This window comes from Drosophila albomicans, chromosome 3, assembly GCF_009650485.2.
Source record: "Drosophila albomicans strain 15112-1751.03 chromosome 3, ASM965048v2, whole genome shotgun sequence".
Taxonomy (NCBI): Eukaryota; Metazoa; Arthropoda; class Insecta; order Diptera; family Drosophilidae; genus Drosophila; species Drosophila albomicans.
Window position 1 is genome coordinate 21,695,414 of NC_047629.2, and position 21,660 is coordinate 21,717,073.

At 42.3% G+C, this 21,660-nt stretch overlaps 6 protein-coding genes and 1 long non-coding RNA gene across 9 annotated transcripts in view; 3 read left to right on the forward strand and 4 right to left on the reverse strand.

Moving 5' to 3' along the window:
* Window positions 1-663: 663 nt before the first annotated feature.
* Window positions 664-6,437, reverse strand: LOC117570400 (uncharacterized). Of its 2 annotated transcripts, XM_052004426.1 has the most exons (5): window positions 6,257-6,437; window positions 6,115-6,200; window positions 5,786-5,930; window positions 5,628-5,696; window positions 664-1,188 (listed from the first exon to the last, which is right to left on the reverse strand). In XM_052004426.1, the coding sequence occupies exons 1-5, from the start codon at window positions 6,435-6,437 to the stop codon at window positions 1,025-1,027; spliced, it is 645 nt and encodes a 214-aa protein (XP_051860386.1). In that variant the 3' UTR covers window positions 664-1,024. The 2 variants fall into 2 exon arrangements, with proteins under 2 accessions (XP_051860386.1, XP_034107910.1); XM_034252019.2 differs by lacking the exon at window positions 664-1,188 and having other exon boundaries at window positions 5,043-5,696.
* Window positions 2,835-4,000, reverse strand: LOC117570401 (uncharacterized). The gene is made up of 3 exons (XM_034252023.2): window positions 3,868-4,000; window positions 3,624-3,774; window positions 2,835-3,480 (listed from the first exon to the last, which is right to left on the reverse strand). Exons 1-3 carry the CDS (start codon window positions 3,925-3,927, stop codon window positions 3,341-3,343), a joined length of 351 nt encoding a protein of 116 aa, XP_034107914.2. The 5' UTR covers window positions 3,928-4,000; the 3' UTR covers window positions 2,835-3,340.
* LOC127565536 (uncharacterized) lies at window positions 5,926-6,499 on the forward strand. Its single transcript, XR_007954857.1, has 2 exons — window positions 5,926-6,068; window positions 6,131-6,499. It is a non-coding gene; the product is annotated as an uncharacterized LOC127565536 (long non-coding RNA).
* Window positions 6,500-6,859: 360 nt separating this feature from the next.
* Window positions 6,860-8,104, reverse strand: LOC117570404 (uncharacterized). The gene is made up of 4 exons (XM_034252028.2): window positions 7,743-8,104; window positions 7,598-7,683; window positions 7,347-7,494; window positions 6,860-7,225 (listed from the first exon to the last, which is right to left on the reverse strand). The coding sequence occupies exons 1-4, from the start codon at window positions 7,930-7,932 to the stop codon at window positions 7,086-7,088; spliced, it is 564 nt and encodes a 187-aa protein (XP_034107919.1). The 5' UTR covers window positions 7,933-8,104; the 3' UTR covers window positions 6,860-7,085.
* A 450-nt stretch (window positions 8,105-8,554) lies between these two features.
* Window positions 8,555-10,480, forward strand: LOC117570405 (uncharacterized). Its single transcript, XM_034252029.2, has 4 exons — window positions 8,555-8,797; window positions 9,225-9,292; window positions 9,982-10,144; window positions 10,202-10,480. The coding sequence occupies exons 1-4, from the start codon at window positions 8,677-8,679 to the stop codon at window positions 10,291-10,293; spliced, it is 444 nt and encodes a 147-aa protein (XP_034107920.1). The 5' UTR covers window positions 8,555-8,676; the 3' UTR covers window positions 10,294-10,480.
* Window positions 10,481-10,586: 106 nt separating this feature from the next.
* On the reverse strand, window positions 10,587-21,638 carry LOC117570398 (protein dopey-1 homolog). Of its 2 annotated transcripts, none has more exons than XM_034252018.2 (11): window positions 21,263-21,638; window positions 20,693-20,890; window positions 19,378-19,556; window positions 18,091-19,311; window positions 17,718-18,024; window positions 16,867-17,662; window positions 16,700-16,808; window positions 12,191-16,635; window positions 11,658-11,853; window positions 11,240-11,591; window positions 10,587-11,175 (listed from the first exon to the last, which is right to left on the reverse strand). In XM_034252018.2, the coding sequence occupies exons 2-11, from the start codon at window positions 20,843-20,845 to the stop codon at window positions 10,954-10,956; spliced, it is 7,980 nt and encodes a 2,659-aa protein (XP_034107909.1). In that variant the 5' UTR covers window positions 20,846-20,890; window positions 21,263-21,638; the 3' UTR covers window positions 10,587-10,953. The 2 variants fall into 2 exon arrangements, with proteins under 2 accessions (XP_034107909.1, XP_034107908.1); XM_034252017.2 differs by having other exon boundaries at window positions 11,240-11,594; window positions 21,263-21,637.
* LOC117568815 (uncharacterized) overlaps window positions 20,362-21,660 on the forward strand; it is a 154,695-nt gene continuing 153,396 nt past the window's right edge. Inside the window, exon 1 of the mRNA XM_052004418.1 lies at window positions 20,362-20,372. The gene's annotated coding sequence lies outside the window, so the exon portion shown is untranslated. The remainder of the gene's footprint in view (window positions 20,373-21,660) is intronic.

Consider the following 21,660-nt stretch of genomic DNA (forward strand, 5'->3'; position numbering starts at 1 on the left):
AACAAAAAATTTAATTGTTGGACTGTCGTTAACTACTACTAACAATAAAAACAATCCCAAAATGGATTCCTAACATAAATGTTTCGTTGTGTACGAGTATGCCATACAATTTTTTCTTTTAAAGTCAAATTTATTAGGGATATGAAACTATACCTTTAAAGGGCATATGCTATTTCAAAATGGAAATTCAATAGTTAAATATTTTTTTGACGTACAGTTTTGTATAGTACCTAAAGATATTGAAATTCATTTTTAAATAAAATATATCACTGTTAAATTTTACGGATAGAGTATAATCTTTTGAACCTCAGCTGTCAGATAATGAATTTAATTTTAAAATTGTTCGATTCTACTTTCAAATTTAACTAATTATTATTAATCCAAGCACACAACATTAAAAATCTTAGTATGAAAGCAGGATAATATTCGTTGGAGCTAAAAAGTTTAAGTTTTTTAAGTTTTCTTTTTTTAAGACTCCAGAAAAAATTCTTTTATTTTGTTATACATGTATATTCGAGTTTATAACATTCCTTCATAATTGGGATACTAATCTGAGATTTCTTCACGTGAATATTTTTTTATACACATCTATGCAACATGAATAAAACCACGGAATATAAGTGCATATACATATGTGTTCAACAGCGATTGAACATTTATAATCTTTTTAATAAATTTCAAATCTGTGTACATGAGGCCATAATTAAATGTTGTGCTATACGTATAAACAATGGTGTTATTAATTAATTATTTGAATGTAATAAACGACAATATAGATAGTATGCAGTAAACAAGTTAAATATTTTTGTTGGTCTTCGGCTTTAGGTGTTTTATATACTAAAGAGTGTTGAATAAATGCACATATGGCTTAAAGGCAACGTGTTATTAATGAAAATATTCGCAGTGTAAATATTCGTCAATATTTGATATTCTCTTATTTGGTGTCCTTTTAAGGTGATGGGAATCACGATGAGTAAGCTTCCATAAGTGGCGATACATGTAACAAAGACGAGGTTTCCCGAACTTATACCTTATTATAGGTGGGGTAGGTAGTTGGATAAGCGTTGGGAGGATATGCGGCGTTGGAGGGATATGCGGTGTTGGGGGGATATGCGTTCGGCGGATATGCGGTGGGAACGTTTTGTTGCAATGGTACGGCTGCTGCTGAAGGCGGAACCAATACGCGACCTTTTAAGATGTTCATTTTAATATTTGTGTACAGGGAGTGCATCACGCGGAAAATGAAGATCTGAAACACTGTAAGGGATAAACAAATACATATGTTATTGATATTTGTATTTGTATTGATATATGCATGATGAGGACACATTTTAAATTCTTAGCAATGTTGAAAATGATAAATTTAGAAATAATAAAAAGAACTCACTGTAAGAAAATACTGAGTAAAAGAATTTAAAAATGTTGTGTGTTCCTGCAACCAAGTCCAACGCGGCAAACAACACTCCTAAAACGCTGAGTGCAGCGCTAATTCCACTGAGTATCAAGTAGGGTAAAACTGAACTGCGGCTTTCGCTCGAACTTCTACATCGTTATCGGTCACATGTGCCTTTTCAACATACAGTAGCATCCGGTTATAACGACTCCGCTTATAGTGTCCGTCCGGTTATTGCGACGAAAACTCGATGGCTTGGTTGGTCCCCATACAAACTTATAAGAAAGGGCCTCCGTTTATGACGTCTCCGCTTTTAGCGACAAACCGCTTATACCGACGAAATTTTTCAAAATTCAAATTGCGACGCAAAAAAAAAAAAAAAATTCTGCGAAATAATTCCGAAAATGTTATGCATCAAACGACGCTGTGAGAAATGTACATATGTATGTATTTATCAGTGATCGGCACTCTTGCTTGTGTGCCTAGCAGCGACAAGAAGGTTCTTACATTCTCACTACTCTTTGTTAGACTTAGTTTGGATGTTTTCAAAACTTGAACAGATACTCATAAAACACAAGCCATTTCGTCATGAATGCAAACATGATCGACTGCACGATCCACATGCCAAGTGTCTAAAATGATCCGGCGCCGAAAAGGCAAATGCAAGAAAGGCATTGAGTATGACAATCACTAAGACTCGCAGTACCCACACGATTTTGAGTATGTGTTACTCGATTTGCGAGTGCTGAGTAGCACCGGCACATAAAAATTTATGGGTGTGAGTTGAGTGTCAAAATTTGCACCCTCAACGATGTCTGACTCACAACTACCATCAATTGCTTATTAACAAAATTAATAAAATGACGCACTCATAATGATTGTTAGTTTTGGCCAGTTTGAATATAAATTACTGCTTAACACTTCTCTGCATATTCGTTGCAGAAGCAGCAGTTACTAAAGGCCAACGTTACCAGATCCTTGCATATTTCAAAACGACAAATTTAAACGTTGGACTGTTAGCTATTGCTGACAATAAAAACAACCCCAAACTGGATTCTTAAAATTAATGTTTTGTTGTGTACGAGTATGCTCTCAAAATAGGTATTTAACTATACAATTTTTGCTTTTAAAGTCAAATTTATTAGGGATATGAAATTGTATATATACAATACATATATGTATGCATCTTTTATCTACCTTTAAAGGGCATATACTATTTCAATGTGGAAATTCGAAAAAAGTTCTGTATAGTGCTGATATTGAAATTAACTTTTAAATAAAAGATAACACCGTTAGTTATAGTTCCAGTTTTAATCTTAACAAATTTTCGTTGGAGTCAAACAATTTATGTGATTTTTTAAGTTTTCTCTTTTTTAAGACTCCAGAAAAAAATCTTTTATTTTGTTATTGAAATACCTGTATATTCCAGTTTATAAAATTATTTCATATTTATATTTATACACATATGTATATGCAATATGAATAAAACCACGAAAGTTAAGTGCACAGAAATGTTGAACAGCGATTGAGTCACATTTCTAATCTTTTTATAAATTTAAAATCTATGTTCATGAGGCCATAATTAAATGTTGTGGTAAACGAATAAACAATGGTGTTATTAATATTAATTAATTGAATCTTAACAATATAGTTAGTATGCAGTGAGTAAGTTAATTATGTTTGTTGGTCTTCGACTTTAGGTTTTTTAAATGCTAAGAAGTGACATTAATAAAAATATTCGCAGTGTAAATATACGTCAATATTAGACATTCTCTTATTTGGTGTCCTTTTAAGGTGATGGGAATCACGATGAGTAAGCTTCCATATGTGGCTATACATGCAACAAAGACGAGGTTTTCCGAACTTATACCTTATTAAAGGTGGGGTAGGTAGTTGTATATGCGTTCGGCGGATATGCAGAGGGAAAGTTTTGTTGTAATATTAATATTAGATATAAGATGCAGGATCGTTTTGTTTCAATTGTACTTCTGCTGCTGGTGGCGGAGTGAATACGCGACACATTCCGAAATCCATTTTCATATGTGTGTATAGTGAGTATATTACATAATAAATGTAGCTAAACGGACCTGTAAGAGATTCCAAATATGTACATGCAATGTTAGAACTTTTATCTATGCAATATACTCTTTAATGTTAAAATCTGTATCTACAAGTTCATATTTTAATACATAATCAGGAATGCTACAGATACATAAACAAATGAACTTACCGGCAGAAAATACTAGGAGCAAGAAGATTACGAAGTCGTCTAAAGAAGTTGTAGCAACAAAGCTCAATAAGTATGTCAACAGTCCGAAATAGTTGAGTACAAGGCTAAAAGTACTTAACACCAACCAGGGCACCAACATAGAATATCGGATCTGTTTGAAAGAAAAATATGACAATTTCAATAAATTAAAAAAAAAATATATGAACTTGCTACACAAAAAAAAATGATTGTTGACGATTCATACCTGCTTTATTCCGTATATGAGTAATCCTGATATCACAGCAGTCAAGATGCTAGCAACCATGCATTGACCGCCGGTTACGAAAAAATCTAAGGAAAAATTAATTCATTGAATTTGAAAATCAACGAAAAATGTCAGGACTTTACCAGTTTTGTCTTCGTTATATATATGTGCCGCTTGTACCAAAATAATAACCGCATTACAAAAACCCAAAACGCTTCCAAACACTCCTAGCCAGCCAATAATTAAACCAGCGGTGCGAAGTTCCATGCAACAAGCTTTTTCCAAAGGTTTTACCATTTTTACAACTTTTCGTCCTTTTTACTCACAAAATAAATATTTAGAAATGTGGAGATGCAAGGATAATATGGAATAGGTAAATTATGAATCTTGAACTGAAACTACAACTACACTGAGACTGTCAATCTTAAACTGAAACTTAAACTGAACTGCGGCTTTCGATCGAACCTCTACTTCGTTATCGGTTGTACTCACAACCGCCATCAATTGCGCAGCTTTTTTTAAAAAGTTGATTGCAATTGATCGAAATGTTTGTTAAGTGTGGCCAGTTTGACTATAAATTACTGTTTAACACTTCTCTGCATATTCGTAGCAGAAGTATCAGTTTCTGAAGTCCAACGTTACCAGATCCTTGCATAATTAAAAACAAAAAATTTAAACGTTGTTAACAACTACTGACAACAAAAACAACCCCAAAATGGATTCTTAACATAAATACGAGTATGCCATAAAATTTTTGCTTTTAAACTCAAATTTATTAGGGATATGAAACTATACCTTTGAAGGGCATATGCTATTTCAAAGTGGAAATTCAATAGTTTGCGAATAGTTTCTAATGTTTTGAACCCCAGTTTTCAGATAATGAAATTAAATTTAAAATTGTTCGATTGCACTTTTAATTTTGAAGCACACAAAATTAAAAATCTTAGTATGAAAGCAAGAAAATGTTCGTTGCAGTCAAATAAGTTACATGATTTTTTAAGTTTTCTCTTTTTGAGACTCCAGAAATAAATTATTTTATTTTGTTATTGAAATACATGTATATTCGAGTTTATAACATTTCTTCATAGTGGGGAAACTAATCTGAGATTTCTTCATGGGAATATTTTTTTTTACACAAACATATGTATATGCAACATGAATAAAACCACGGAAGATAAGTGCATATATGTGTTCAACAGCGATTGAACATTTCTAATCTTTTTAATAAATTTCAAATCTGTGTACATGAGGCCATAATTAAATGTTGTGCTATACGTATAAACAATGGTGTTATTAATTAATTATTTGAATGTAATAAACGACAATATAGATAGTATGCAGTAAACAAGTTAAATATTTTTGTTGGTCTTCGGCTTTAGGTGTTTTATATACTAAAGAGTGTTGAATAAATGCACATATGGCTTAAAGGCAACGTGTTATTAATGAAAATATTCGCAGTGTAAATATTCGTCAATATTTGATATTCTCTTATTTGGTGTCCTTTTAAGGTGATGGGAATCACGATGAGTAAGCTTCCATAAGTGGCGATACATGTAACAAAGACGAGGTTTCCCGAACTTATACCTTATTATAGGTGGGGTAGGTAGTTGGATAAGCGTTGGGAGGATATGCGGCGTTGGAGGGATATGCGGCGTTGGGGGCATATGCGGCGTTGGGAGGATATGCGTTCGGCGGATATGCGGTGGGAACGTTTTGTTGCAATGGTACGGCTGCTGCTGAAGGTGGAACCAATACACGACCGTTTAAGATGTTCATTTTAATATTTGTGTACAGGGAGTACATAACGCGGAAAATGAAGAGCTGAAACACTGTAAGGGATAAAAAAATATGTTATTGATATTTTAAATTCTTAACAATGTTGAAAGTGATAAATTTAAAAATAATAAAAAGAACTCACTGCAAGAAAATACTGTGAAAGCGAAGTTAAAAACGTTGTGTGTTCCTGCAACCAAGTCCATCGCGGCAAACAACACTCCTAAAAAGCTGAGTGCAGCGCTAATTCCACTCAATATCAAGTAGGGTATTAACATCGCATGCCGGTTCTGTTTGTAAGAAAGAGATGACAATATGGCAATTTCAATATGTTTGAAAAATACATACACACAAAAAAAAAAAATATTTGATTGTTGACGTCATTCAAAATATTTGAAAAATATACTCATATGTATGCAAAAATATATGTATGTATAATGTGAAAAAATAGCAAAATATTGACGTCATTCTTACCTCCTTTATACCGTAGATGACCAACCCATATATAGCGAAACCTACGAAGGCCGACACAATGAAGATAACGGAATATATGGAAGCCACTAATGAAAAACAAATTAATATCATTATGGATAAAAGAAAATTGCAAGGACTTTACCATCTTCATAATTCTCTTTGTATGAGTACGATCCATTATACCCGGCGAATATTTTTGGATTTCCCAAACCAACGAGTCCTATGAGTAATATCAAGACGCTACCAGCCACACCTAGCCAGCCAATAATGTAACCAGCGGTGCGAAGTTCCAAGCAACCAGCTTTTTCCAAAGGTTTCACCATTTTCACAACTTTTTTTCTATTCTAAATCACCAAACGATAATAGACAACGCCTTTATTAGAAACTGAGTTTTGACTTCCGAGTGAATCTTAACGTTGCCGCCAGTTGAATTCACAATGTGGTTACAATGCGCAGCGTAATTGAAATGGCAGATCACATTTGTGCTAGAATGACACAATCAATATTTTGGTAAGAGTTGCCAAATTCGTTGGCAAAAGTCACAGTTGCTCAAGGGCAACGCTGCCAGATCATCGCATTTTTTGAAAAGGAACATTATCTCTTAATTTTTTTTAACATGCCTTTAGGATTTCAAAAATTGTTGCTTCACGCGCTGCTTAGTGAAAAAAAAAATAACGAGAATTCCCTAATGTAGCCTGTTGATTTCTGCTTCTGTACCACAATAATTTAAGATAAGAAACACAAATTCCGGAGTATAATATAGTATACGTGTATATGTATATGAATTTATTTGAAAACAATGACGTACGACAAAAATAATAGATAGATAGTACAATTTGATGATTAGAATGCATAAATTTCTTCACATTAGTAGCAATGCTGGTACTCGTTACATTTTAAGGCTTCGCGATATCACGATCGATTAACTGCTATCTGCAAACGTATTGTATTGAAAATGGTTCTTCCCCAATTTATATTTTAGTATAGTTGGGGTAAGTTGTACCATCATGTGTTCCATTATCAGAGCGCACCAATGGCCGCTGTTCGTCATTGCTCAATTGAATGTGCTTGAACAGCGAATAGATGCCAGCGTAGATGTATGCATAAAATGCTGTAGGAGATAATTACAATTAATTGCGAGTAAATAACATGCTGATAAGCTGCACGCAGATGATTCACATAACACTTGGAAAAACCCGAGAACTATAATTAGCATCTGAATTCCAACTCACCTAAAGAAAGCATCGATAATACGAAAATTAATGCAAACTGCATTGGAGCTTGATATAGAGCATATATCAAAACTAAATTATATACAATTTTCGAAAAAAGACCAATTGCATTGAGGACCAACCAGGGCAGCATCATCAAGTGACGGTTCTGTGTGCGAAGAAAAGAGATGACAATATGATCATTGAAGTCAATTCCAAGAAAATGTTAAAATTAATAATTAAAAATGCATGCCGTTCAGAACCTTACTCACCTTCATTGTGCCTATGATGAGCATGCCTGAAGACATAGTACTAATTAAAGCACTGCCCAAGTAGATGCAGGCGAAGATCACAATCACTAAACACAAAGACAAAATCATACATTTTGAAAATAAAAATTCTAAGCCAGTTACGTACTCATATGGATTTCATCATGTGCCTTGGGATCCGGTTGTTTCATCGACTCCTCGACGGCTTTTGCGATCACATCTGCAAATCCTAGGGCGCAGGCCGAGGCAATTGCTATGAAAATGGAGCCTGCCAATCCCAAATAGCCGACTACGACACCGGCCGTGTGAAGACGCATGAAGCACACACTTCTCAACATTTTCACTTTTTTTTTTAAACTATAAAATTGAGATTAATACAACTCCACTAGCAAATGTCAGATTTTCTGATGAAATAACAATGTATTAAACGCTTATAAATGAGAACGTTTTCGTCACTTGTGCTTCCAATAGCAATTGAATGCAAAATGTTTTGCGCAGCAAGAAATAGCAGATCAGATTTACAGTAGAATGACACAAAATGCAATGGCGGCGTAGAGTTGCCAGATTCCGAATGAAGTGTGCATAAAATAAATTACAGATATTACTAATCACTAAACAGCTTCTAATAATAATTTAAAACGAATAGAATTTTTAATTAAGAATACCTAAAAATTAGCCGTGGAATATATACTAGTTTTTTTTTTAATTTACTGGCCCATGCTGTTTGTTATATTTGTTGCTTATTGCAAGTGCTGCCAGATCACTGGAACTGTCTCAAATTTCAAAAGCAAGCGGTCTGTATAACACATTTAAAGTTGTTCTAAACCAAACTGCTCTCTGCTTACTCACTGTTCTCAACTGTTGAAGAGATCGGCCCCAGTGAGACGCGGGTGTATGCATCATTTCTCTCTCGTCATTGCATGTAAAAAAATCGGAGATGAATGGGTCACAAAACTTGGGGACGCGTCAGTTGTTGTTCGCATTTCACGCGTTTCGGTTGTGATAAAACACTTGTTAACATAGCTAAAATAAACAATACTTATACTTGACTGGGAAATAACCACAATAGGAAAAGCTCCAAAATGAAAATCGATCTATCTGTTGATGAGGGACCGTGTAATTCAGATTTGCGTAGTTGGTGTTTGGGCATAGCAATCTATTTTCTGGTTACCATATTGATTAATGTGATATTTTCGCCATCGGGTAAGTGATTTAAGTATATTTTTTTTGTGGAATGCCAATGGAATGCGTCTTATAGTTTACCAAGTTTTTAATTAATATATGTAATTACGTTTGAATTAAAATCTTATAAATAAACGACAATAGCATTGTCAAAATAAAACTTACTGATGTGTACAGATGCATAGACTTATGTACGTACATACATAAATATATATCGTGAGCAAATATCTCTTCTATAGAAGGCAAAACATGTTCTCATGGCTGAGGCGAGACTTTTTGTTGTTGTTGTTTACATTTTTTGTATGTTAATTACACACAAAGTTTGGAATTTGAAATAACGATGACGTCAAGTTGAAATACAGCGATGATCAAACATTCTTTGCTACATAGGCTTGCATATACTACTTACGAATTTTCTCATTGTGCTTGATTCTAATTTTTTTTTTAGTCTACACTTTTATAGGATTTGCAATCACAGTCATTGGAAATGTGTGCCTGCTGTTCGGATGTCTTAAGGTAAGCTTTTGTTTTGTCACACTTCTTCGTCCTTTTTGACATGTTGAGATACGTGAGGTTCAATAACTATAAACTATTTCAATTAAAATTGGGGACAAATTTGTGTTACTTAAATTTTTTAATTAAAATTCTGCAAGCCATCTGTAGTTTCTTTCAATTAATGCTAATCGTCTTTATCAAGTTTTTTTTTTACAATTTTCTTTCGAGAGAACTTACATTTTGCATTGAGTAATAGTGACTAAGAAACGTTAACCTTGGATTAAATTAGCTTATATAAAGAAAAACAATAATTATTTATAAATAAAATAATTTTGTAGTGGCTTGCCTTATTCACCATCAAATTTACAATACAAACGATTACTTCATCGACTGGTCCCATTGGGACTTAGTCAATTTTTTAAGAACATTCATTCATGCGAAATGTTTGTTAATTCCGGCCGGAGTGGTGCTTCCGTTGGATATATATGTAGCTAGTATGTATGTTCGCGATAAGGTTTATGATTCTTTTATTTGCGTATAATCCTAAAGGGGGAAAATAACTTTTATATGTTACACAGAATTTTCTCTATAAGATAAGGTGAACAGAGCTACGATTGTATCTTCTTAAGCGATCTCATTGGGGGAGACGTGACAGTTCAGATAACCCGTAGTATTCTGTTTTTTAATTCACATATTTCTTTGGTCCACAGTACAAACACTACTTGGTTGGTGTCTGGTTGATCTTCGGTCTCATAGTGGCCATTAACTTTCCGATTGCCATTTTCGGTATCATTTTCCATTTTGGAAGCTATCGGGAGTCGACTGGCTTCAATAATGTCTTTATGGCGTTACTCGTTCAAATCGTTGCATTCGGTAAGTATCACATTAATGCCCCATATTTTCTAGACTTAATACTGTTGCGCATTTCAGGCATCTTCTTGTACTGCGCGCGCCTCGTCTACTCGTATTTCCTGCAGCTTAAAAATCGTCAGTCGAGTCCAAACAGTGCAAATGTTGTTTAATCTCTTAAAGTGTGTCTCAAATGCATCGCAAGCATTTTCACCGCAAATCTAGCCGGCAATTAATAATTTAATCTAAGAGTTGTGTGTACCTTTTTTATATTTAACATACGTATTGCCTATGCATATCAATATCGAATGCATTAAGCGGAGTTGTATAATAAAATACATTTGTTGTATTGAATTGCAATTAGTTGTTAAACATCTTATTTACTTCGTACTTCGGCGCAGCTATTAACAGTTGAAATATACATATACATACATACAGGGTGCTACTATAAGCTAAACATTTCATAGGACATTCTCTTCGACTTCAACTTTGACTCAACAGTTAAAACGATATTCATTAATACAGAGATAAAGATACAGATACAGAATCGGAATCGAAATCGGTTGGCTATTAACTTTATCATTTCTATCTAACTACAGCTAACATATCGCTTGGCGCTTGCTTGGCTCTGCTTAAACGTAAAATGGAAAGTTTGTCTTCTTGGTGGCCTGCGTGAAGCTCGTCTCGGCATTTTGGCTGTTCAGTTTGGCCTGAACGGCGGCCACGATGCGCGCCGTTTGACCGTTAGCGCCCAGATTCAGTTCCAGTTCGAATTGCGTCATGCTTGTGGTCTGAATGTGCGCCTGCGTCTGCCTATAGGCCGCGACCAGTTTTCATCTGGGCGTGGTGATGCTCGGTAGCTTCTCTAGAAAATCAAGAGCCAACACATCTTCAATCTCCTGAAGGCAATTGGCCACATCCTGCTCGGCATCGGCATAATTGCATGAGTTGGGGCAACTTAATCCCAGCGTGGAGAAGAACGGATATAGTTCAAGCAATGACTGTAGCTGCTGGAAACTCAGCATCAAGTGACGATTCTTTGGACGCTGCATCAACTGTGGTGAAAAAGAAAAGCACAATTAGTTGGCAACATTCGAGCACACACCTGAATCCACTTACCGGTGAGTGGCTGGTGTACTTCATGTCCATAAGCCGCGACACACGTTTCACGTGCGGCACATAGAGTGCACTTGGCAACGCGGCGAGATTCTCGACACTGCCATTGGGCAGCGGCAGTGGCACCACCTCCTCGTGCACATCGAACTCCGTGCCAACAAAGGCCCAACGATACATTTGGAAATGCGGCAGCTTTGTTGCCGGCAGCACACAGCCCAGCTCGAGGAGTTTGCATGCCTCCAGCTGCACTGAGCGCCAGTGCTGCATGGGCGTCTGAGCATTGATGCCGTTGCTGGCGCTGGAGTTGGATGTCGACCAGGGAATCTCCATGCTCGGCAACAGTCGCGATTGTTGACTACTGTGCAAAATAAGCCATCAGTTGGTTATGATTGAAATTATTTTTGTAATCGGTGCAGCTTACCTGCGCTCATCCGTTTCGGACTTGAGCTCTTGCTCCATTTGCAAAAAGACCTGCACCATTTCGGCTATGAGAATGGGCCACAACGAGGTGACGTGGTCGGGTGACATGCGTAGCAGCAGCACACGGAAGCACAGGAAGACGGCGGCTTGCACTGATGGACCCAACGGAACCAGACGCAGACTGTTGGCCAATTGTTCTGCAGGCAGAAAAAGACATTATAAGAAAGCATTAAGAAGGACTGTTATTATTTCTTGCATCAGCTTCTTTCTCTCGTTTAAAGACTAAGCACGCGATTCTTTCGTTTTTCGATGAAAACGTGCTTAAATTCTTAAATAGTTTGGCTATCAAATAGTTCAAGCATGTATGTATATCGACGGACAGATAGAGGAACGAACGGAATTCGCTATATCGAATGGTCTGTTGAAACTGATTAAGAATGTACATATTTACTTTTGTTAGTCACACAAATTGAACCCTTTTCCACTCTAGTTTATAGCGGGTATAAAGTGTGTTTTACACTTCCCAGAACTCACCTTGTATGTCCGGCATGTACTTGTTGTGCTGATCGAATTCGCTGCAGTAGATGACAAACGCCAAGCGCTTGAGCAGCATGGCCCGCAGCTCGTACTCTTGATCCCGCGATGCAAAGATATTGAGACTGCCCGCCTGTGAGAGTGACACACGCGTCATCAGTTCCCGGAATGTGGTATTGTCATAGGTCATCAGACTGTCCATGATCTGACGCCAAAAGGGTAAACACGAGATGTGCATCTGGAAGAACGAAGTGTCCAACAGCAGATCGAGCATATCCTTGCGCCACGCCTTCCTCGTATACTGATAGCCACTGAGGCTGGCCAAAAGCGCAGAGCACGCATAGAAGAAGGGCACATTGCGGGCCGTGTGATTCTTTAGGTACGGCGTAATGTTGTACAGCAGCGTTGTCACAATGGTCACCACCTTGTCCTTCTCCTGCGAGCCATAAGCCACGTCCAGCAGGTTGGACAAGATGCCCGCCAGCACGCTCTGCGCCTGAAGCGAATACTGTTGAATGCCACCGCCCAAACTGTTGTCCTTGGCATGGCCATCGGTGTCCTCCTTGACCGCCAGATTGCGACGCAACCAGGTCGTCTGCTCCAAACAAGCACCGGCCACACTGGACAGCGACTCGACGAGTCGCGCGGTCACGTCGTGCAGCTCACGCACCTCCTTCTTGTCGGGGAACGGCATCTGTGGGCAACGCTGCACGAACTCATTAAGCAGCATCAGCAGCGCAAACTGCGCTGGCGGCGTCAGACTGAGACCATCCCGTATGAGCACCAACAGGGCTGACCAAGCATCTGCCAGCTGTGGCGCCGGCGCAGATCTCATGTAGAAATAGAACAGCTCCAGGGCGCTCACTTCAATGCTCAGTTGAGCCGGAGGTCGGTGAATCGGTGGCGGTGACTTGACCACCTGATGCAGCGTCTGCACAAACGAGTCCATGGGCATCACACGTATGCTGGACACCAGAGAGACGAGACTGAGTTGTGAGGGACAAGCCTGCAGCGTGGAGTTGCGCTGGAACTGCTCCGTAACGCCAGAAGTTGTCGACGAAGCGCCATTGCTGGCGCTGCTGTTGCTGCAGCCACGTTGCTGCCAGGTGACAGCAATGGCAGCCAGGAAGTTGCAGCCATGATGTAGCGAGACTGGCGACAAGAACTCCAACAGCTGCTGCCGCACGGGACGCAATTGACCCAGTTCGCTGTCCCAAATCGCTGCCACGCTGGTCATGATGCGCGGCAGATGCGAGAGCACCGCATTGCGTGCCGCCTGCAGTTGAGGATTGCGCGGTGCTGACGCTGTGGACGTGGACTCGCTGGCCGAGAGGAACGAGTGCACAATGCTGTTGAGCAGTTGTCCAGTGCTGGAACTCTGGACGGCGGCGCTGGTCTGTGGATAGGCCTGATTGAAGAGATGTGACAGCGCCGTCTGCTGTGTGTTGTCCAGCAGACAATAGTGACACAGGATGGTCAATGCCTCCAGCTGCGAGATGACATAGTCGGGCGGAAAGTGTCGCTGTTGTGGCAGCGTAAGTCGGGCCAGACGATCCAGATTGTTGCACAACTGATGCACCACGCTGATCACAATGTTCGTCAGCGAACCGAAGCTGAAGCAGTTCAGCGAACTGGTCACTAGATCCGTCCAGTTGCGATGCAAGTGCCGCAGGCGCTCCTGCTGCAGTGCACCGAGCACGGCGGCCAGAAACATGGGCTGCTGACTGATGAGACAGTTGGGCAAGTATTTGACATTGGCGGCGGCACCTTCAGCCAGACGCGTGGGCGACGCATTGCCCGAGGCGTTATTATCCTCGTTGGCCGCATTGCTGGGCGTATCCTGACGCAACTGATGCACCTCGTGCTCCAGCCGTATCACTGCAAGAAGTAAACGCAGCAGCTGCAGCTGAAAGCAATCCGCGTGCAGTTGATCGTCCTGCGGATCATTGAAGTTGAGCACCTGCTCGGCATAGCTGCTGCTGCCCGGCTGCAACGGTTTGCGTCCGTAGTTGCAGACAGAACTGTTGAGGCAGTGCAGCATAACTTTTTGCAGCTTGGCCCTGCCGAGCAGATCGGCAATGTAGCAGGCGAGGCCACGTCCCATGCCCTTGACAATCTCGATGAGCTCAGTGCAGATGACAGCCAGCAGCTCAATGCTCTCCAGTTGAATGCGTCGATTGTTCATCACATCCTGCAGCGTGGGCGGCTGCCGCTGGGCATCCAGAGATTCGCGTTGAAAATAGCCACGTGCATAGAACAGCAGCAGCGTGACCAACAGCTCCAGATGCATACAACCACGATAGCCTTGGGCATACTCCGAGTTGCTGACGCTGCCCGCAAATCCTTTGCCCGAGATGCTCTTACGATGCCGGATGAGCAGCTGCTTCAGGCTGCCGCTGGTAAACGATGTCGTAATGGACAGACAGAGAAAGGTGCGCTTATCACAGCAGATGATATTCCGCAGTGTCTGCAGCGCGTACAGCGTCTGGCGGGTGTCATAGATGGCCAGATAGAGCAACAGATGATTGTGATAGAGCTGCGCCGCATCCGTGTGCCGGAATGTGCTCAGCGAGCTGTTGCTCTTGGTGGACGAACGTATGCTCAGTTGCTCTTCGTTGGCAGCAGCTGCAGCTGCTGCATTCTGTCGTAAGATCTCCACATTCTGTTTGCTCTTCTCCAGCGTCTTTTGCCAATCTGGCTGCAGTTTGTTTGTCTCCAAACTCAGCGTACGTCGCTTGTCCTCCACATTGATGGTCGGCTGACTATTCTCGTTGTTGCTCGCCTCCTGTTCCTCCTCGCTATGCGTGGCTGTGGCCTCCGTTTCGAGGTGCTCGGCCAGATTGCTGTGATTGCTGTCCGTCGAGGTCTTAGAGATGCAGCTGAGACGTTTCTTGTCGCTGCTCGTCAAGAGTTTCTTGCGCTTTCGCAGTTCCTTGGCCAGCTTCTTGTCTTGCGGTCGCAATAGCGCCTCGCTAAAATATTCATCAGCTGGCAGTGCATGCTCATTGTCCTGCTGGTTGGCTGTCTGCTGCTCCTCGTTCGGCTCATTGAGACTGGAGTCGCCGGGCGTCTTTTCGCGCGTCAAACGATACGTCTTGCGACTCTTGATCCGCTCGTGCTGCGTCAACGCTTCCGTTACTCGTTCACAGTCACCCACAAAGCGCTTAACATCATCGGCAGCGCCACCTCCAGCACTGGAGCTGATTGTCAAACTATCCTCTTTGTCTATGCTCGTCTCACGCAGCTCCGAATCCGATTCAAAGTCGCTGCTCTCCGAGTTGTCAGTAATGTCCTGATCGTAGTGCAATGATGGCTCCTGCTCTGCCGCTGCCTGCGATTCACTCACTCGCGATTCCGTTTCGTCCATGGCGCTGGCCAGTTTCTGCTCGAGCGGCGTTTGGGGCGCATCTTTGCCCGTGCTGGACACCAGCTCTATGCGTGGCTCCTCCAGATCCGTTTCGTCATCGAAATCATGCGCATTCTCCAGCGGATTAATAATCAATCCAATCGTATTTATATCCTGCAGAGCTTCGCTAGCAAGCGGCGCTTTGTCGCTCACAAAATTTGAGGTTTTATTTGACTTGTTGCCACCGCTGAGCGTCACGCCAAAGATCTTCTTGGGCAAATGGCGTATGGGGCTCTTCTTTTTGCCGCTACCCACGCTGCCGCCACTGCTGGCCGCCTCCATGTGATGATACTTGACATTGCCTTGCTCCGAGCTAATTGCGTATACATCGCGCTCAAATGCGGGTGTCTCATCGTAGGCGGATTGTTCCGCTTCGGCAGCTTCGCGATAAAGTTGCTGCATGTGCACGATGCCCACACGCTTGGAGCTGGCCGATAGCAGAATCTTGTAGAGCGGTTTGGTCAGTCGCGCCAGATCGCCACGCAAGAGCGATGCCTGCAACCAATTGGTGACAAAGGTGCGCTCGGACATGTAATGCGGCAGGGCCAATGTGTCGAGCACTTTGAGCAGCGTCTTCTCGAAGCCACGCGACATCTGCTTTTCTCTGCCCAGATGCCAAAGCAGCTCGAACTTTTTGTAGCTGCGCGCCTGACTTTCTCGCAGACGCTCCAGGCTGGGAGATGGACACAGCAGCTGGGCATCTGTGGCACGTTCCAGTTGGAAGCTACGCAAAGCGTTACCGGCTCCCAGTCCATTGTGGGACGGAGCTTGCAGCAAGTGCTGAGCGTGCATACGATTGCCAATGACCGACTCAACGAGTCCGCTCTCCAGACAACTGTGCAGCTGATGCAGCAATGCTGCTATCTGCGAGGGATCAATGCCCGTGGTGCCAAGGTAATCCCACAGTATGGAACTGACCAGCTGAAAGACGCGTGTGCGCTGTTCCAAGTAGTTGACGTGGCCGAACTTCAGCAGTGGCAACATCACCACAAATGTAACACCTGGACTGGTCGTGTGTTCGATCTGCGAGCGCAACAGGCTGTGAATAAGTTGAGAGCAGAATGTGAGCTGGAGTGCAAGTGATTGCTATATGGTTTGCTTACCTGATCAGATCGAAGAGCGTTGTGATGGCGGCCACTTGAAGTTCCTTGTCGCTCTGCGCAAAGCAGGCCACCAGACACAACACCTTCAGCCAATTAGGCAGCTCGGGTTCTGGAATCATAAAACAATTAGTTTGCGAAAGAGAGAAAACAAACTCGTTTGCACTCACCACTCTTGTCCAGTATGATGTGCTTGTTGCAGTTGGGAAACGTGGACATCTCCACCAGCAAACTGGCAGACAGTTTGATTGCCGAGCGCATCGCTGAGTTGAGCTGGAGCTCGGACAGCTGCTGCACACTGCGCTGTGTCTGCGCATCGATGAGCAGCTTCTGCTGTGGCTCTTCGGTGGCGTCGCTGTCGCTGCTAATCTCGCTGGCGCTGACTGTAGGCAGCGAGAGATTCAACAGGCGTTGCAACTGCTTGGAACGTGCCACAACATCCACTCGAAGCAGGCCAAACAATCGCTCGATTTGTGACTCGCGCTGCGGACATTGATGCTCTAGAACTTGTTCCACCATAAACAAACTTGAGGTGTGGCTGGTGGTGCGTTGCAGCTGCACCTTGACAGCGCACTTGTCGCTGCTGGCGCCAATATCCACGCAGCTGGCGGCAGTTTCAATTTGCAGCAGCTGTCGTGCCAAATACACTTCGAAGAAGATCTCGTATTGTCGTATGCATTTTTCCAATATGGAAAAGCCACGTTGCTGCGTCGCCTTGCTCTGCTCATCGTCCAGTTGAAACTCCGGACAGTTCTCGGGTGGCGCACTCTTCGGCGGCTCCTCGCCGGCATCGTCAGGCACATCGCTGGCGGTGGCTGCATTGGGTGTCAGCACAATGTCCTTGGGCCGTGCCTTTTTCGGGCTGCTACGTATGAAAGGCACCTTGGCCTTGGCCTTGATCTTCTTAATGCTGCGCGGCGTGTCCAGATCCGACGACGATTGCTGGCCTGTATCCGAGGCGCTTATCTATGACAGTAAAAACGTCAGCTTAAGAAAAGATTTGCAAACCTAACACACTTACATCTTTGTCCAGTTCAGAGAGGCGCGAGAAAGACTTGGCCTTCTTCTTGGGACTGTGCCGCACCACGCTCTGATTGGAGGCGGAGCGACGTATGAGCTCCTCGTCATTCGGCTCTCCGCTCTGCAGCGAGTGCTCGCCAAACTGATTAAGCCGTGAGTCTGATTTGCTCTTTTCTAGTGCATTCGATTGCGTGGCGGACTCCATGAAGCTGCCACTGTTGCCATTGCTACTGCCATTGGCATTGCCTGTCTGCTCATCCAAGCCAGAAACGCTGTGCTCCATCAGTTTGTTAAGTTTAATGGGGCTGCTGCAGGAGCAGGGAAAATATAAGTATTAGCAAAGTGTGGCACTTAAGTATTAACTACAAACTTACGTGATCATCGGCTGAACCCTGGACACGATCTTCATGCAGAGCTTCAGAGCAGCCGTGATCTCATCGCTGCTGAGACGTTCCATGTGCAGCGACAGCAGCTGTGTGATGGCCAGGAATACCTTGGGCAGGTAAACGCGTGTCGTTTCCGTGTACATCTCCAGCGAGATGGTCTCCAGCAGGAATTCGGTAAGCACACAAATCTCCAGCACACACGGATCCCCGGAGCCGACGATGCTGGCAAATTTGCCATCGCTGTTGGACTGGGCGGAGCTTGGCGCCAGCTGACAGGCGCGCTCAAACATGTTGGTCATGTAGCTCCAAATGTAGGCCGGATCGAAGGTGGCAAAGAGCAGATTGGCCGACTTGAGCGCGTCCGCATTGCTGCTGGATATGTACATGGCGCGTATGATGTCATGCAGCACAAAGTCCAGCACGGCGCTGCCGATCTCCGCCTTGTCCAACAGCGACAGCATAATGCGATACGGCTTCAGATCCATGGGCTGGCAGGCCAAGCTCAGCCGCAATGTGCTGACCAAGGCACTGATCAAGATGTGCCGCGAATGCGTCACAAAATACGGTTCCGCCTCTTTCTGCCCATCGACGGTGGTCGAGTCCAGCGACAGCGTATCATAAGTGGGCGAACTCTTGGTCACCTCGCTGGCCAGCAGCCACGAGAAGAGTCGCCTGTTCAGCGACATGTCACGCCTCAGTATTGTGTTTAAACCATTTGTGACCAGCAGCACCAACTGATCCTCATCCAACAGCTGTGTGTGCATGGGAAAACCGAGCAATAGAAACTCCAGAGTATTGCGCTGCACCAAGATCAACGAATCGTTGAGGCAAGCGCACAGCGCCGACATCATTATCTCACGATTATGACCCATAATATAGATTTGCTTTTGCATGTCCAGGCGCTTGTTAAAGTGCTCCAACAGAAAGGTAATTGCAGGCAGCCGAATGGCCGCATTATTCGCCACCGACTCCCAGAGCACCGTGTAAAAGTGCATCGGATTGACAGCCAGACAGACATTCTTCAGCAGCGCACTGATGCGATCAAAGTGATCCAGACCACAGTCATAGCCGGGTAGCACACCGCTGAGGAATCCGCTTAGCGCTGGACGCAGCTTGTCACCCAGCGGCACAAAGTAGGTCTCGTAGATGGTGAGTAGTGCGGGTCGCACATTCATTGCCGCGTAGCCCAGTAGCGGAAATAGGCCAGCGCTACAGGGAATTAAAGAATACAGATAAGTTATCACACATATAAACATTATTAATTATTCAACTCACCCATATATGAACTCTTGGGCGAGACGCTCGGGCCCCGTCTTGCTGAATATCACTGAGTACGTCTCGAGGGCCTTCAGATGAACGCCCGAGGGTAGCGCTGGATGCATACATTGAGCCAAACGTTTGGCAATCTTCAGTCGTCGCGGTATGACTTGGTATTGTGTGTTACTCGATATGGCCTATCGCGAAAGCAAGTTCAAGAAATGTTAAAGCACGAATGACGCACACTTGACTCAGTCAAGGACAAAATTAAAAAAAAGGCTTTTCTTATACATCGAAAATTAAATGCGGTGAGCAATTGTGAAGTAAATGAAACACAAATTCAGTTAAAATGCTAGAAAATTTAAGTTTAACAAAGCAATCTTGAAAAACTGATTCATCATTCTAAAGGGATTTAATGAGTTGATCGCTTTAAATTTGACTTGAGTACTACCTAGATACCTAAAATTATTTACATATAAACAAGCGGACGGACGGGCATCTGCCCGTCTCGACGATTAGCCGAGTTTCTCACAACGTGACATGATCTCGTAAGGGTCAAGAAGTAAACAAAGTTTATTGACCGTCTGCCTCAATGCCAGTTGTATGTTTAGCTCTATGAATGATTCACCTAAAACTAACACACATACGGCCTACAGCAAAATGGGTACTCTTCACCAAGTTTCAATAATATAGCTTCAAAAATAAAAGATAACTTCAATTTATAACAAGCAGACAGACGGCAGAGTTTATTTATAGCATTACTGGTGATAATTACAATAAACAACTCTCTAAAAGGGGCTCAAGATTAAATCAAGGAAGTGCATTACTGTTTTTTCCCAAAGCTCTGACGGTTATATAAAAATAGTTGACATTTAAGCTGGGTTAATGATTTATGCTTGACTTGAGTGAAACCTAGTTCAATAATTTACGCGATTGTAAAAGCTTTATCGCGACGACACGCGACGTAACAAACTGTTTTCTAGGGCTGCAAAAAGTCCCACAATAATTATAAAGTCAAAAGTCAGTTGGTAATAATAGCGATAAGGCCCGCAAATTGACATATAGAATGAATCAGCGCTGCGGGTGTGAAAACTGAAAGCTAATCATGATGGGGAATGTGGAGGATGAAGGACTGGTCAGTATATGGCATGTTGGAAGTACTACAGTAAAGATTAGCTTAACGGACACTTAATTTTATGACATTCTGACAGCACTTCTCTTATTCGGTTTAAAGAATGTTCACTGTACTGGGAATGCCAGCCTTGCTCTTGGTGCGATAATAAATTGTAGCGCAGTTAGTTGTGGCCATAGATATATAGTTTTAGTGTGATACCTTGCTAAGTTTGCCCAAGGCAGAGATTAAATCCGCCCACTCGCTGGAGTATTCGAAATTGCGCAGCGCTTTGTCGATGTTTGTCATGTATTGGCGATACTTCGCCTCGGCCATGAGCTTCTGCTCCTCCATGATTGTGTCCGCAGACTCCATGGCGACGTGTTTTTGTGACTCGCTCCCTCTTTCGTTTGACTATTGCTGTAGAAGGAGGAAAAATAACAAACAAGAAATCAATAACAATTAACCAAACACACTTGTTGCCGATGTCCTTGAGATTTGCTGTTGCTGTTTATTCAAAATCATAACGCATACACACATTTAATGTGTTTGGCATCTCTATCGCTCTCTTTCTCTTTCTCTCGCACACACTCTGCTGCGTCAGCTGCAGTTGCCAATGTTTCTGTTTCTGCTGCTGCTGATTGCCAACAATGGACAAAATTACACAAATCACATACATACAACATGCATGTGTGTCTGCTATTGTCGTTGTGTGTGTTCTTTGTTCAGCATAGACGTGGAATCAATTATTTGCAAATTGAATTTGATTCTCGAATATTTTTCACATTTCACCTTATTAACCCGCAGTGGGCAGCACAGTTTAATTTTTTTGTTTGAGTGTGTTTCTTTATTTGTTTTTTTCTTTTCCTTCTCCTGTCTTGTTGTTGTTCGCTCTCTCGCGCACGTCACACAATTAACTGTAAAATGTAATTGCAGTGACGACTCAAATCGGAGACTCTCGAGACTCGCGACCAGCTGATGACGAATTTTTTGCAGACACGCAACACAAACGCAAGCCAGAGCAAAATACTTTTGTTTATAATTTTATGTGCTACGTTGAACTCTTATTTTTTACGACATTTTGCGTCGCCATCGATAATTGCACATGTTTGTTTATTGTTCTATTGATTCACATTTCAATTAGCATATGTGTTTTTAGCGAGAAAAAAATTACAATAAAAATAATACAG